At 39.7% G+C, this 16866-nt stretch overlaps 1 protein-coding gene and 1 pseudogene across 6 annotated transcripts in view; one reads left to right on the top strand and one right to left on the bottom strand.

The window, feature by feature from the left end:
• Nucleotides 1-16866, bottom strand: part of MAST2 (microtubule associated serine/threonine kinase 2) — a 196118-nt gene that overhangs the window by 159288 nt on the left and 19964 nt on the right. For 5 of the 6 annotated variants that reach the window (XM_045545523.1, XM_045545522.1, XM_045545520.1 and 2 more), the window contains exon 3: nt 13690-13832. The exons of the other annotated variant lie outside the window; for it this stretch is intronic. In XM_045545523.1, coding sequence (XP_045401479.1) covers nt 13690-13832 — 143 coding nt within the window. The remainder of the gene's footprint in view (nt 1-13689; nt 13833-16866) is intronic. 6 annotated transcript variants of the gene reach the window in all.
• LOC123634191 lies at nt 9721-11455 on the top strand (annotated as a pseudogene).

The following is a 16866-nucleotide window of genomic DNA, read 5'->3' on the forward strand; positions in this document are numbered from 1 at the left end:
TTTTTTTGAGACAGAGTCTCGCTCTGTTGCCCGGGCTAGAGTGCCGTGGCGTCAGCCTAGATCACAGCAACCTCAAACTCCTGGGCTCAAGCAATCCTTCTGCCTCAGCCTCCAGAGTAGCTGGGACTACAGGCATGCGCCACCATGCCCAGCTAATTTTATATATATATTTTTTTAGTTGTCCAGCTAATTTCTTTCTATTTTTTTAGTAGAGATGGGATCTTTCTCTTGCTCAGGCTGGTCTCGAACTCCTGAGCTCAAATGATCTGCCCAATTCAGCCTTCCATAATTTTTCTTTTTTTTAATAGAGATGGGGTTCACTCTTGCTCAGTCTGGTCTCGAACTCCTGACCTCAAGTGATCCTCCCGCCTTGGCCTCCCAGAGTGCTAGGATTACAGGGCATGAGCCCCCATGCCTAGCCATATATTTCTTACTGTATCACAGCTACTATTATTGCTTAGGTATGCAAAAAAAAAAAAAGATAAACATTTAGTTCATACTATAAAGGAAAAACCTGAGACAAGTTAAATTTAGTGGTTGAACTGGGCAAAAAGAAAAGATTCATGAACCAGTTAGCATTCCGGACCAACTGTGCTTCAGAATGGTCCCTCCCTCAATGTGTGCAGCTATATTTATAGCCAGAAAAAGGAAATGACATATAGAAATAGGTTGACTGATGGCAGTTTGTTTAGACATTTGCCTTATTTGGACATGTTCTGGCAGCAGTCAGCTGCTATGATTGACTGAGACAAGAGAATATTCTTAGGTTAGGCTGCAGGTTGTTTACATATTAAGTTCAGTTACAGTTCACTTATATGTACAGAGGCAGCTACAGGATACCTCAATTTAACAATTCTTACTACAAATCTGATACTATGCTATTTTACATGGATTATCTCATTTCATACTAAAAATCCCATGAGGAAAGTCCTATAATTATTTTGATTTTAAAGAAAACACAGGCTTAAAGGTTTAAGAGGCTTTAAAGAGGTTCAGTGACTCATCTAGCGTCATATGTATGTGGCAGGACTAGGATGTGGAACACAGGTATACAGCCTGAGCTTGTATTTGCTTTTATAAAGTAGAAGGCATTCACAATGGTTTCATTCAAATATATTTCTTGAGTAGGAATGAAAGAATTACAAATTAATATGAAAGCCCACAGGAGTTGTATGAAAATATCATTCATAATGACTTCTAGATTTCTACTTCCAAAAGTGTAAGGTAGCAATATCTACTGAATCTAAATAAACAACAAAATCTGTCAAAAACTCTTTTAACACTTAAACAAGATAGTCACCATTCCACCGCCTTGTAGACACTTTTCAATTTGTCCCTATCCCATTAAAAGTAAGTATTCAAGACAAAAAATTTTTCCTTCAAAGAAAGTCCAATATTTTAACTCTTATAGCTTGTGCTTTTCATGTTCTAAAAACCTTTGCCTCACCCAAAATCACAGTTTTTTTCCTGTTTTCCTCTACACATTTTACAATTTAAACTCTTACACTGGTCAATTATCTATTTCAAATTAATTTTTGTATATAGCATGAGGTAAGTATCAAGGTTTATTTTTTCTTCATGTGAATTATTTCAATACCATTTGTTGTAAAAACTACCATTTCCCCATCAAATTACCTTGGCACATTTGTCTACTTCTGGACTTTCCATTCTGTTCCAGTGATCTATAAGTCTATCCTCATACCACAATCACAATGACTTTATTACTATACCTTTATACAAAGTCATAATGAGGTTTAGTGATTCCTCCAACTATGGTCTGCTTTTTAATAACTTTAATATTATTTTGGTTATTCTAGGTCATTAGCATTTCAATATAAATTTGAAATTATTTTGTCACTTTCTAAAAATACTATTTGAGTTTTAATTGGGATTATATTACATCTATAGATCAATGGGGAGAATTTACATCTTAATGATGAGTCTTCCAATTAATGAATATGTTATATAATATTTCCCCATTCATTCATTTCTTCTTTAATTTGTGTCACTATTTCGTAGTTTTCAATGTACTGGTCTTGAAAATCTTGAAAAATAGTTTCTGAAATTTATCTTTAAGTAGTTCATATTTTTAAACTATTATAAATAGTATTGATTCTTAAGTTTCAATTTCTAATTGTTCATTGTTAATACAGAGAAAAACAATTGATTTCTGCATTTTTTGTATACAGATTTTTGTATAGAACACCTATAAGAAAATGAAAATGTGAGTCACAGAGAGGAAGAAAATATTCACAAATACATACATAATTTATATCCAGAATATACAAAGAATTCTTAAAACTCAATAAGACAAAAACTCAATTTTTTTAACAGACAACAGATTTAAACAGACAATTCATCATAGAATACATATAAATGGCAAGTAAGTACATAAAAACATGTTCAACATCATTAGTCATTAGGGAAATGAAAATTAAAACCACAGATACCCCTGCATATCCACTACTACAGCTAAAATGAAAGATAATACCTGGTACTGACAAGGATATGAAGCAACTGCTGGTGGAAATGCAAAAATGGTAAAGCCACTTTAAAAAATAGGTTGGCAGTTTCTTATAAAGATAAACATACACTTGCCATACATCCCACCAACCTCTTTCCTAGGCATTTACCCAAAAGAAATAAAAGCATATTCCACACAAAAAACTTTACAGAAACTTTCATAGCAGTTCTCTTGATAACAGGCAAAAACTGGAAACAATCCAAATAATCACTCACTAGGGAATGGATAAACAAAGTATCATATTCCCCTGCCAATGGAACATTTTTCAACAATAAAAAGGAACAAACTCCTGATACTCAAAACAACATGGATGAATCTCAGAAACATTATGCTAAGTGAAAGAAATCAGACACAAAAGACTACATTACTATATAATTCCACTTCTATGAAAATTCTGGAAAAGCCAAAAGCACAGTGACAAAAAGATCAGCAGTTGCCAAGAGCTGGACCGGGGAGAGAGAAGAGACAGCAAAGGGACACAAGAGAACTTTTTGGGGTGACAGAAATATTCTATACTAGGGTTGTTATTCATCTGTATCATAATTGTGGCAGTGGTGACACAACTGTATATATCTGTCAAAACTCATTAAATTGAACACTATGGGTGAATTTTATTCTATGTAAATTTTAGCTCAATAAAGCTGACTGATACATAGACATAGACATCTCCACCTTTCACAGTAGAAAATGCAAAGCTACAGCTGCAGAAAGGAAGAATGAAAGGGGAAGTGGCTGAGTTTGGAATCTCTTTATAACACCAAAGTAGGTAAAACAAACATCTATGGGTTTTTCTCTTTGAAGTCTTATGTGAAAATTAAGGAAAAATAAGAGTTAAGAATGACAGCATTATTTATCAGATAAAATAAGTTTTTTAAATGATGGGAAAAGGTTCTAAGGGATATCTTGGATTTTTGTTATTTACCTTAAATGCATACCCCATATATGTCACCTCAAAATACAGTTCTGAAATATTAAATTAAAAATATAATAATAATCAAAGCCACAATGAGACACCACTTAACACTCACTAGGATGGCTATAATCAGAAAAGTATTGGCAAGGATGCAGTGGAACTGGAACTCTCATATACTGTTGGTGGGAATATAAAATGGTGCAACAAACCAAAAGTTTGGTGGTTCTTCAAAAAGTTAAATAAAGAATTACCATATAACCCAGCAATTCCACTCCCAAGTATATACCCCAAAATACTGGAAACGGGTACTCCTAACAAATACTAGTGCACAAATGTTCAAAGCAACAACATTCACTTCACAATAGCCAAAAGGTAGAAATAACCCATGTCTATCAACTGAAGAATGGGAAAACAAAATGTGGCATATCCATACAATGGAATCTTATTAAGCCATAAAAAGGAATAAAGTATTGATGCTATAGTGTAGGAAAACCTTGAAAACATATTAAATGAAAAGAGCTAGACACAAAAGGTCATATATTGTTTGATTCCATTTATAGGAAATATTCAGAATAGGTAAATCCATAGAGACAGAAAGCAGATTAGTGGCTGCCAAGGCTGGGATGAGGGTACAATGAAGAATCACTGCTTAATGGGTAGAGGATTTTCTTTTGAAAATGTCTTGAAACTTGACATAAGTGGTGGTTGCACACATTGTGATTGTACTAATTGCCACTAAAATGCACTTTTAAATGGTTAATTGTATGTTATATGAATCTCACCTCAATTTTAAAAATTCAATAATAGGCCGGGCGCGGTGGCTCACGCCTGTAATCCTGGCTCTCTGGGAGGCCGAGGCGGGTGGATCGCTTGAGGTCAGGAGTTCGAGACAAGCAAGAGTGAGACCCCGTCTCTACTAAAAATAGAAAGAAATTATCTGGACAACTAAAAATATACATAGAAAAAATTAGCCGGGCATGGTGGCGCATGCCTGTAGTCCCAGCTACTCAGGAGGCTGAGGCAGTAGGATCGTTTAAGCCCAGGAGTTTGAGGTTGCTGTGAGCTAGGCTAACACCACGGCACTCACTCTAGCCCGGGCAACAAAGTGAGACTTTGTCTCAAAAAAAAAAAATTCAATAATACTGTGGCACCCAAAACAGCGTGTCATATTCAACATGAGAACTGACAGAATGGAATATCACATCCTTTGTTCTAGTTAAAAATATTCCTAATTCAGTTTAAGATCACAAAAGTTTACCTTGATAATCATGTTAGAATGCTAAGTTGGAAGTCAATTAAAACCTTTCAAGTCTTTTACACTCAAATGACTAAAATTCAGAGTTCAATCCAGTTTTGGGTTTTGGTTTTCAGAGTTCACTTTTCTGTTAAATCTCATTTTGTTGGTTCTTCTTGAACCATCATTTCTGTTTGTGAGGCTCTAACAGAATTTATCATTCAACATGTGGAATATTGTGCCATCAGCATATGTGGTAAGCATTCCCTCTACACCTTTATCCAAGAAGTAGACAAAAATGATGAGTAGGACAAGGACAAGAGTAGAGAGGTTTCTGTGGCATTATTTCAGGGTGTACTAACACATTAAATTAAATCAGCCTTCTTTTGTGGACATACTTCAAACAAGTGTTAATCCAATCAGATGTAACATTTAGCAAATGCTTATCCAAAAAGTTCTTTACTCTTTTAATAGGTAATTCTACATTATTTACTATGTACAAGATACAATGCTACACATAGACTAGGAACACAATGATAGACTTACTCCTTGGAAATGATTATTTCTATAAAGGCAATGTCTGCCAAAGAAATAATCCCAAAAGTATATCGGGAGAATTTGTCAAATCCTACCAATTAAAAGATTCTTGGGATTTACAGCAATCCCAGTATTCAGTCAATATTCAGGAAAGTTCACTGGGTAGGCCAACCACAGTACAACTTATTTGACTCCAACAATCCAGTCTCAGAGAAAAAGCATCCAAACCTAACCCTTCCATTAGTGGTCCCTGTCTCTACTTCCTCATTCCCCATTTGGTAATCTCAATGAAAACTCATTCATTCAATAACCATTTTTTATTTACTATACAATAATTGTTATAAGAAGCTATGGAAATATTTTAAGCAAGTAAATGGCCAAACATTGGTGCCCGATAAATATTAACTAATGAAAAAATTGTAAAGATGAAAGGAAGAAGAATAGGTATGATCAGATTTGGTTTCAGGGAGGGTTTTTTTTTTTGTTTTTTTAGAGACGGGGGTCTTGCTGTGACCCAGTCTGGAGTACAATGGCACAATCATAGCTCACTGCAACCTCAAACTCCTGGGCTCAAGTGATCCTCCTGCCTCAGCCTCCTAAGTAGCTGGGACTACAGGCATGCACCACCACACCCAGTTAATTTTTTTTTTAAGAGATAGGGTCTCACTGTGCTGTCCAGCTGGTCTTGAACTTCTGGCCTCGAGCAATGTTCTCACCTCAGCCTCCCAAAATGCTAAGATTACAGGTGTGAGGCACTGTGCCCAGCCCACATTTGTGTTTTGAAAGAACAGACGGTGTAGAGAATGGCCTGAAAAGAAAGAAGACTGAACACACTGTCAACAGTCATGAGACCACTGCAATCATTTAAGTAAGTGATTGCAAATGTGGCTCAGAGTAGGCAATGTCTGTGGTGACAAAAAGTAGGCCATCTAGTGATGCTGAGAGCTAGGGCTCACTGGGTGATTGGACGGGGAGAGGAGTAAGGGAGAAAGAAGAGTCAACAAGGACTTCCAGGTCCCTGGCTTTGGGCTATTGGGTAGGTGATAGCATTATTTAACAAGTCAGGGACTGACCAAGAAAGAACTGGTTTGGGGGGATGAAAAGGCAGAGTAGCCAACTGGGATAAGTCTTAGACATGGTGATATATTCAAGTGCATTTATGTCCGAGAACTAGAAGGCAAAGATCAAAGCTGCAGATACTAGTTAACAAACTAGTGAGAAAAAGCAGGAATTAACCTCATTTTACAGAGGAGAAAAACAGAGACTCAAATAAGTTTAGTCTTAATTAAATTCAAATAGCAGGAATCAGACAGATCTTAGTCTTCTGGACTTCTAATCCAGGAGTCTTTCTCTATGCCACTTTTAACAATAGATTTTAACTGTATATAATTTTTTAAAAAATAAGAATAATAATAACTTATCTTGGACAAGATGCCATCCAAATTTTTCTCCATCACTAGGAACATGTAATAAAATAATTGTAAGATTTTTTTTTTTTTTAAGAGACAGGGCTTTGCTCTGTCACTCAGAATGGAGTGCAATGGCACAATCATAGCTCACTATGACCTCAAACTCCTGGGCTCAAACAATCCTCCTGCCTCAGTATCCCAAGTAGCTAGGACTACAGGTGCACACCACCATGCCTGGCTAATTTTTTATTTTTATTTTTTAGAATGAGGTCTGGCTCTGTCGCCCAGACTGCAGTACAATGACAAAATCATAGCTCACTGCAGCCTTGAATTCCTAGGCTCAAGTGATCCACCTGTCTCAGCCCCCAAATTAGCTGGGACTACGAGCTCATGCGACTACACCTAGCTAAGTTTTCTTATTTTTTGTAGAGATGAGGTCTTGCTATGTTCCAGGCTGTTCTCAAACTCCTGGCCTCAAGAAATCCTCCTGCCCCAGGCTCCCAAGTAGCTGGGACTACAAGGTACAAGCCACTGTGCCTGGCATGATTGTATGTATAATCCTCTCTGGTTGAGTCTAATCTCTAGCAAGTTATCTCCCCAGTAATTATAGTCTGCATAATTCTTATATTCTTTTAGTTACTTTTGAAATCATAATCAACAGAATATTTCTTTAAATGTTAGGTTTTATTATTTTAAAATTGGGTGTTTTGTTATATATGAATCTTGTTGACCCAAAAGTTCTTTGGAAGTATACTATGCCACATTCTCAATCTCTTAAGATTAGTTATTATTATTCGTATTTTTTCTTTAAATAAGGATGCTTGCAATTAAGCAGCCAAGATTGGTGAGTAGAGACAGGCTAATCCTCTTGCAAGACAACGGTCAACCACATGTCACAAAAACAACGCTGCTCAAATTACAGAAGCTGAACTTGGAAACTCTCTGTCATCTACCATATTCACCAGACCTTGCACCAACTGACTACCACTTCCTTCCAGGCTTTGGACCACTTCTTGCAAGGAAAAATATTCAGTTCTCAACAAGCTGTGGAAAACGCCTTTTGCAACTTCATTGCCACTTGCTCTCCAGGCTTCTTTGCTGCTGGCATAAACAAGCTACCATTAAGATGGCAAAACTGTGTTGATAGCTTAGGCGCATATGTTGATTAACTGTACTGCTTGTTTGAGATATAATAAACTTTTAATTTGAAAATATTTCATATTTAATGACCTAATATATACAGTCATGAACCTAAAGAGAAAACATTCTAAAGATTTTTCAGAAATGTCACAGCCAAAAGCAGGGGTGACATCAAGTTTTATTCCAGTATGGGTAGTCAAAGCAGGAAAAAGCATGCAATACCAACTAGCAAATCTGCCACTAAAATAACCAACTGGAAATCTTTGGGCAGGAGAATGGAAAGAGAAGAACTAGCTTGAGTTTACATTAGTTAAGTAAATAGCTCAAGAAAGAAAACCAGAAGAGAAAACAAAAAGCAGAACCCTGGGAGAAGAGAAGTAATTGGATTCAGGTCTAAAGAAACAATTCTTTTACAAATTTATAATAAACAAATATTCAATTTTTAAAATGAGCAAAAATTTGAACAGACATTTCTTCAAAGAAAACACACAAATATCCAGTAAGCACATGAAAGATAGTCAACATCATGAATCATTACAGAAATGTATATTAAAGCCATAAGATGCCACTTCACACTCACCAGGATAGATAAAATCAAAAAGACAAGTGTTGGCAAGGATGTAGAGAAATCAAAGTTCCTCAAACACTGAGTTATCATACAACCCAGCAATTCCACTACTAGATATATACCCAAGATAAATGAAAACTTATGTCCACATAAAAATGTATACATGGATATTCATAGCAGCATTATTCATAATACCCAAAAGGCAAAAACAACTCAAATGTCCACCAACAGGTAAACAAAATGTGATATATCCATACAACAAAATATTATTTCTTAAGCAACAAAGGAATACAAGCTGCAATATGGATGAACCTTGAAAACATTATGCTAAGTGAAAGAAGCAATCACAAAAGGCCACGTGTGATTCAATTTACATGAAAAATATAGAATACACAAATCCATGGAGGAAAGTAGATTAGTGGTTGCCCTGGGCTGGGGGGATGGGAGGGTAAGGTGCTGACAGATAAAGAGTATGGGGTTTCTTTCTAAAGTAATGAAAATGTCCTAAAATTGACTACAGTGATTGCTGCACATATCTGTGAAATACAGTAAAAATCACTGAATTTTTAAGTAGGTGAATTGTATCATATGTGACTTATATCCCAATAAGTTGTTAATAAAAAAATAATAATAAATAAATAAACCTCACTTGGCTCAGGCTAGGATGCCAATAACCTTAGCCCAGGAATCCCTTCTGTAACACACACCTTAAAATGAAACCTTGGTGGCAGTAGTTCTCAAAACAGTGCATGCTGCAATCAGGTATAACACTTTTAAAAAAAGACAGATGCCTGGGACTAACCCCAAACCTCTGGATCAAAATCCCTATGAGAGTGCAAGCACCTCTATTTTTTTGAAATTCCACAGGTTAAAAAGGAGGGTGGTGGGCTTTAATAGACATGTTGGAACCAAATTGGAAAATCTGAATATGGTCCTTATGTTAGATGCTACTACTAAAATGATGTTAAACTTCTTAGATCCGATAACATATTATAGTTATTTAGGAGACTGTCCTCTATCTTAGGAGAAATAGTTAAGGATGAGGCATCATAATTAGTCTGTGACTTGCTTGAAAATGTTTCAGGGGCCCTGGCCCTCCAGCTGCTGCTCTACGACCGGCCAGTGAAGGTAGAGCCAGTATACCTGCGCGGCGGCGGCGGCGGGAGCAGCCAGAGAAGCAGCAGCAGCAGCAGCGCTGCCGCTTCCACGCCGCCCCCAGGACCGCCCGCGCCCGCCGAGCCACCCGCTTGGCTACCTGCCGCTGCACAGAGGCTACCAATACAAGCAGCGCTCGCTGTCCCCGAGCTGCCCCGCCCCTGTGGGAGCCCCGTGCCCGCCACGCTGCCGCAGCCTTTGCCCTGGATGCTGCTGCCGCTGCTGCTGTGGGACTGTCGCGGGAACGGGCCCTAGACTACTACGGACTGTACGACAACCGCGGGCGCCCCTACGGCTGGCCGTGTGCGAGGAGGACCTCATGCCCGAGGACGACCAGCGGGCCACACGCAACCTCTTCATTGAGAACCTGGACCACAGTGTATCTGAGGTGGAGCTGCGAGGGGCCTTCGAGAAGCACGGTATCATTGAGGAGGTGGTCATCAAGAGGCCTGCCTGTGGCCAGGGCGGCGCCTATGCCTTCCTCAAGTTCCAGAACTTGGACATGGCCCATAGGGCTAAGGTGGCCATGTCGGGGCGGGTGATTGGCCGCAACCCCACTAAGATAGGTTATGGCAAGGCCAACCCCACCACACGCCTCTGGGTGGGTGGCCTGGGACCTAACATCTCACTGGCGGCTCTTGCCCGGAGTTTGACCGCTTTGGGAGCATTCGGAGCATTGATTACGTCAAAGGAGATAGCTCTGCCTATATCCAGTATGAGAGCTTGGACGCAGCCCAGGCCGCCTGTGCTAAAATGAGGGGCTTTCCTTTGGGTGGTCCGGACCGCAGGCTCCGTGTGGATTTTGCCAAAGCAGAGGAGACTCGGTATTCCCAGCAGTACCAGCTCTCACCTCTCCCTGGGCATTAGGAGGTTCTCACAGATGCATATACCCGTCATCGAAACCTGGATGCCGACCTGGTGCGGGATAGGACCCCCCCACACACCTCCTGTACTCAGACCGAGACCGGACCTTTTTGGAACGGGACTGGACCAGCCGCAGTAAAAGCTCCGACCGCCAAAACAGCCTGGAGGGCTACAGCCGCTCAGTGAGCAGCCGGAGTGGCATGCCCAAGCCCTGGGAAGAGAGGTGGAAGCGGAGGAGCCTTTCCAGTGACCGTGGGAGGACAACCCACTCCCCTTATAAGGAACGGAGCAGGACCAAGGGTGGTGGGCATTAGTTGAAGCGAGGTTCAGACCGTACCCCTGAGCGCAGCCGCAAAGAGAACCACTCCAGTGACGGCACCAAGGAGTCAGGCAGCAACTCCCTCAGCAACAGCAGACATGCGGCTGAGGAGCGTGGCCACCACCACGAGGCTCCAGACTCTTCCCATGGGAAGAAGACAAGAGATAGCGAGCGCAATCATCGGACCACTGAGGCTGAACCCAGGCCTCTGGAAGAGCCAAAACATGAGACCAAAAAGCTAAAGAATCTTTCAGAGCATGCTCAGACACTACAGCTGGGTTGGAATGGGCTTCTCGTGTTGAAAAACAGCTGCTTCCCAACATCTATGCACATCCTAGAGGGGGACCAGGGAGTTATCACAGGTCTCCTCAAAGACCACACTTCGGGGAGCAAGCTGACCCAGCTGAAGATTGCCCAGCGCCCTCAACTGGACCAACACAAGCTCGACGAGGTCACACGACGCATCAAGCAGGGGAGCCCCAAGGGCTATGCAGTCCTCCTAGCCACCCAGGCAACCCCCCCAGTGGGCCTGGCACTGAGGGGATGCCCACAGTGGAGCCAGGCCTGCAGAGGCGGCTTCTCAGGAACCTGGTCTCCTACTTGAAACAGAAGCAGGCCGCAGGGGTGATCAGCCTGCCAGTGGGTGGGTCCAAGGGCAGAGACAGCACAGGCATGCTCTATGCCTTCCCACCCTGCGACTTTTCACAGCAGTACCTCCAGTCAGCACTAAGGACATTGGGCAAGCTAGGAGAAGAACACGTGGTGATAGTCACAGCCAGAGACGCTGCCTAGCCCAAACCTGTCTTTTCCAGCTCTATGTTTGTGTCACAAAAGCAGTTATTTTAAAATCTGATCCACTCTCTACCCTACACCCTTGGTTTGAATTCTCTGCTGGGTTATTTTGGTTCTTTTGGTGGGGATCAAAGTCCTATCCACCACCAAAAACTAAGTTCTTAGATTTGGGCGGATTTATTTTTTTTACAATGATGAGAAGGGACTCCTGTTACGTTGATATCTAGTGTACAAGATACTGTCTGCTGTGTTCTGTATTTTTTTAATTTTTTGACTAACTGTATGGAAAGTTGTCAGTAAAGCCTTTGTCAGAGGATGGATTTTAAAAAAAATGCTTCAGGGGGAAAATATTAATACATACATGAAGATAAATATGGAAAAATGTTTACAAATTGGTCAATCTAGGTAAAGCTTATATGAGTGTTAATCGTACCATTCTTTCAATTTTTCTGTTAGTTTGAAATTTTCAAAATAAAAAGTTGGGGAGGGAGGAAGTTCCGCAAGTGATCCCAATTCTCTCCATGGCCTAAGAGTCACAAACTTCAGGTATTATCAGGAAATCCTTTGATCTAAAAATCTGCTTCTACCTACTGCTGCGGTCCCCAACCCCCAGAGCCACAGGTGATTCCAGTCCGTGGCCTGTTAGGAGGCGGGCAGTGAATCACCACCTGAGCTCTGCCTACTCCACCCCACACCACATCACCCCCTGTCCGTCAGTGGAAAAACTGTCTTCCATGAAACTTAGGAACCGAGCCACACAGCAGGCAGACGAGCGAGCGAAGCTTCATCTGCATCTACAGACACTACGGCCGCTCCCCAGCTCCCCATCACTCCCTGGCATCATCACCTAAGCTCTGCTGCCTCACACCTCCACCCATGGAAAAACTGTTTTCCATGAAACCAGTCCCTGGTGCTGAAAAGGTTGCGGACCACTGACTACTGCAAGAATACACTACATGAATACTCCCCCATCCCCACTACCCAGGATGAACAAACTGACAAAGCTCTCTACTCCACATATGTTGACCCAAAAGGCTTATGATCCAAAGTATAGATGAAATTCTATTTTAATGGGAACAAGTTTCTATTATTGTACCCTGCAAATTATTTCTGTTATTGTACCCTGCAAATTACTAGTGCCCTGTCCTAAGGATAGGGGGAAGAATGTGAGACCAACAGAAAGTCAGTGGGTGCATTAGGTACAGAGGCAGGACCACTGAGGGTGAAAGGGTACAATACGCAGTAACAGGCAGAAAACAATCTGCCCAGGCTATACAATACAGCTTAACCTTTGTAAGGCCCTGCCTATCATACAAAGCTTAGACAAAGAAAAGGCTCATTTATATACATATATGTATGTGTATATATATATATATAAAAAATATGCCAAACATATTTCCTATCCTCATTTATTAAATATGTATACCACAGAGCTGTACGCCAAAGCAACAGAACTTCACAAGATTTAGAATCATTTCCATAAAAAGAAAGTTCTCTCCCAGGAAATGTATTCATTAAAGTTAAAACCATATTGAATCTTTCTCTTGATTCTCACTACATAATTAGTACCAGTGACAGTGACAGCATGGCACAGCAAACAGAATATATTAATATTAAATTAAAATTTCATTCTTAGCTGGGTATGGTGACATGTGCCTATAAGCCCAGCTACTCAGGAAGCTGAGGCAGGAGAATTGCTTGAGCCCAGGAGTTCAGGGCCAACGTGGGCAATATAAGACCCCTTTTCAAAATAAATTAATGTCACTCTGGTTCTATACTTCACTTTAGGAAATTAAATTCTCCAAATCCTAAAAAGGAAGAATAATAGGTGTGGCAATGACAAATGACAATCAAGGATTTGTTCCAGCCAGGCATGGTGGCTCATGCCTGTAATCCTAGCATTCTTGGGAGGCCGAGGCGGGAGGATCGCTTGATGTCAGGAGTTTGAGACCAGCCTGAGCAAGAGTGAGACCCCGTCTCTACTAAAAATAGAAGGAAATTAGCTGGACAACTAAAAATATATAGAAAAAATTGGCCAGACATGGCGGCACATGCCTGTAGTCCCAGCTACTAAGGAGGCTGAGGCAGAAGGATTGCTTAAGCCTAGGAGTTTGAGGTTGCTGGAAGCTATGCTAATGCCACAGCACTCTAGGCCAGGAAACAGAGCAAAACTCTGTCTCCAAAAAAAAAAGGATTTGTTCATAGAGCAAGTCACCATCATTACTAACACTTACCAAGCCAGCTGTAAGAGAAGGTGCAGACTGCCCAAGGGACTGGTTTCTCATTCGAACCAGGTTTGAGGCTTCTCCTGAAGACTGCCAAGTCACCTGTCCCACACTGCTATGTACACTGCTGGACAAAGGGAGCAGCTGCTTACCTTCAAACACAAGGTTTAGAAAATATACATGTAATTATTTATTGATAAATGGAAAACTACAAATACAATGATATCAAGTGGATAAAATCGTACTGACACATTCACTTTAGAGTCTATAGTCCTTTAAAAGTTCCAGCTGTCTTGGTGATGAGGAGAATTATTGAAATGAATTAACCATTTTAAGTGCTGTTTAGTATCCACCACCATGCCAGCCTCCCACCCTGACACCCAACCTAGCAGTGTAGGAGTTTTCCAATCCCTCCAGCCTTAGTTTCTCACCAACTTAAGGCAAAACGATGGTACTGACAAGTACCATTCCCAGACAAGTTTGGCCCTTAGATTTCCAGAATGCAAACAATGAATCTACATTGTTCTCACCAGACTCCATGTGCTCAGTCCCGGTTTACTGACTGCCTTAATCTCATTGAAAGACTATATGAGAAAGTCACTTACAAAGACTGAATGTGGAGAACTGCAATCACTTTTTTTTTTACTTACCGTTTTTATTTCATTATGCAGAAACATACATTCACCATGGGCTGTGATGCAGGTGACAGTATAATGGAGAATATATCTTTTTGAAGGCTATTTATAACTAAACACTAAACAGTTTTAATTACAGTGGAAATTCTGTATAGTTTAAGGCTTGGCTCTGAACTAGGTTGTATATAGGGACCAGATTTAGAAATAATGCAATCACATTCTGAGGTCCAAGTCCCATTTCTCCCCTTTCTTCATACCACTTTTTACACGGTTGCTAGTGAGCTAACCAAAATAAATATGGTCATGTCATTCCCTTCCTTAAAAACCTGTGATGTCCTTTAATATTTTGAAATTTTAAAAAAAATTAAAAAAAAAAACCTCTGATGGCTCCCCACTGTTTAAAGCATTAAGCCAAACACTTTAGATTTCTAAAAAGACCCTCCATAAATCCAGATTATCTTTCAGGCCTCACCTCCTTCCACTGTTTTCTACAGTCATTCACTCACTCAACTTCAATATTATGCTTTGCACTTTCACGTGGCTTTATCATGATCACCCAATTCTTGAAAATTCTTCCTGTGCCTGAAAATCTCAGTCATAGAAATACCCACTATGGTAAAGATGTGAGGGAAAGGGTTTTGGGGTGTTTTTGCTGCAAACAAAATATAATACAACTCATCTGAACAGCAAGTAAGCAAAACTCAATGTAGAAGAAAACTACAACGTAGAAAAAGTAAAGATTAAGAAACACTTCAATTTGATGTGATGCATGTTTTGGTACTCGAATTTTTTATAACTAGCATATTTTATTTTTTTAATCAAAAAAAGCAATATATTTTAAAAATCTAATTATCTTTTAAGCCTCCATTCAAATGTTCCCTTTACTGAGAGGTAGAAGGTTTTATGGTAAAAGTCTTTCCATAAAACCCTCAATAATAATAATGATGATGATGATGATGGTTCTCTATTCACAATTTCCATAAGTCCAGAGTAGAGCCTGCCTGTCTTCTTTCCTTCATTTTGCAAATATTGTGCATATCTCCACATGACCTGCCTATGCCTCACCTTTTAATTCTAAAGGAAGTCTGGCTTATCCTACCTATCCACATATACAAACGTTAGTATCACATTTATCTTCAAAATAAGGGCCTGCTTGGAAAAAAGCTTATTACACAATTGCAGAAGAAACCCATTTGAGCATATACCCATAGGGCTTGAGCATACCAAGGATTATCAAGAATTTGGGGAAAATAACATAAAACAGAAGGAACAATAGGAACAGATAGGACAATTAGCCCTTTAGTAAACAACAGAGGAAAAAGAAAAGCTCTTAAAAGTTCTAATTACTATTCTTATAATAAGTCAAAATTACATAAAACACTCCCAGTTAAAGATGGCAGACTGAACACATGCTTTTATCTTTTGTCTTCCAGGAAACACCATAAAAATGAGAATAAAGAAGTAAAATAAACAAAGGCCATAACAAGAGAGACAGACACTGACTGACATGAGGGGGTAAAAAAATTGGGGGAAAATCTAAAGTGAATTGGTAGATTATAATCAATAGAATTGGGCAGAGAAAGGCACAAGCTATAATACGCATGGAAGAGATTGCAGTAAAGTGGGATATCAGTGTGTCCTGCAAAATCTTAAATAGGTAGAGTACTCAGAAATGAAAAATACCTAAGAAGGCATAAAGTAAGACAAAAGGCTGAAATCAGATTAACCGAAAATTCTACAGGCAGAACGGTCAACCCAACCACATTTCTACAATGTACAACCCAGTAGCCATGCGATTACCTTACAGGATAAAAGGGATTTAAAATTTCAGAGCCAAACACTGGATATCTGGTTGTTAGGTACTCAAAAGAAAGAGTTGATCCAGATAGTAAAAGAAAACTTTTTGTTAGTTTTTAATTCAAAATTCAAAAATCTATTTACTCATAGACAATTAGAAGATAATCACATCCCTAAAAGAAAAGAAGAATGCTATGAAAATTAAAATAAGAAACAGTTCTAGGCCGGGTGTGGTGCCTCACACCTGTAATTCCAGCACTCTGGAAGGCTAAGGTGAAAGGACTGCCTGAGGTCAAGAGTTTAAGACCAGCGTGAGCAAGGAATGGTGGTGCACACCTATAGTCCTAGCTACTTGGAAGGCTGAGGCAGGAGGATCACTTGAGCCTACGATATGAGGTTGCAGTGAGCTATGATCATACCACGGCACTCTATATCCCAGGCAACAGAATCAGACCCTCTGCCTCAGAAAAAGAAAAGAAAAAATGAAACAGCTCTATGTGATTAAATATTGACTGGTAAAATAAAAATTTCAATACAAGAGTAAGAAGATAAACCCAACGGAACAAGCTTGAAAAGGGACAGGAAGAAAAATAAATTGAAAATTGTTTACTGTTGGACAAAGGAGTATGGGATTACATTTTCTTCTCTATTGATCTAATACTTTTAGCTGAAGTCAAATGGATTTTTTTTGAAACTCTATTGATTGATTAAAATTATGCCCAATTTTAATTGCTTCCTATTTGGACTTCCTATA

The sequence above is a fragment of the Lemur catta genome, chromosome 3, assembly GCF_020740605.2.
Source record: "Lemur catta isolate mLemCat1 chromosome 3, mLemCat1.pri, whole genome shotgun sequence".
NCBI classification, from domain to species: domain Eukaryota; kingdom Metazoa; phylum Chordata; class Mammalia; order Primates; family Lemuridae; genus Lemur; species Lemur catta.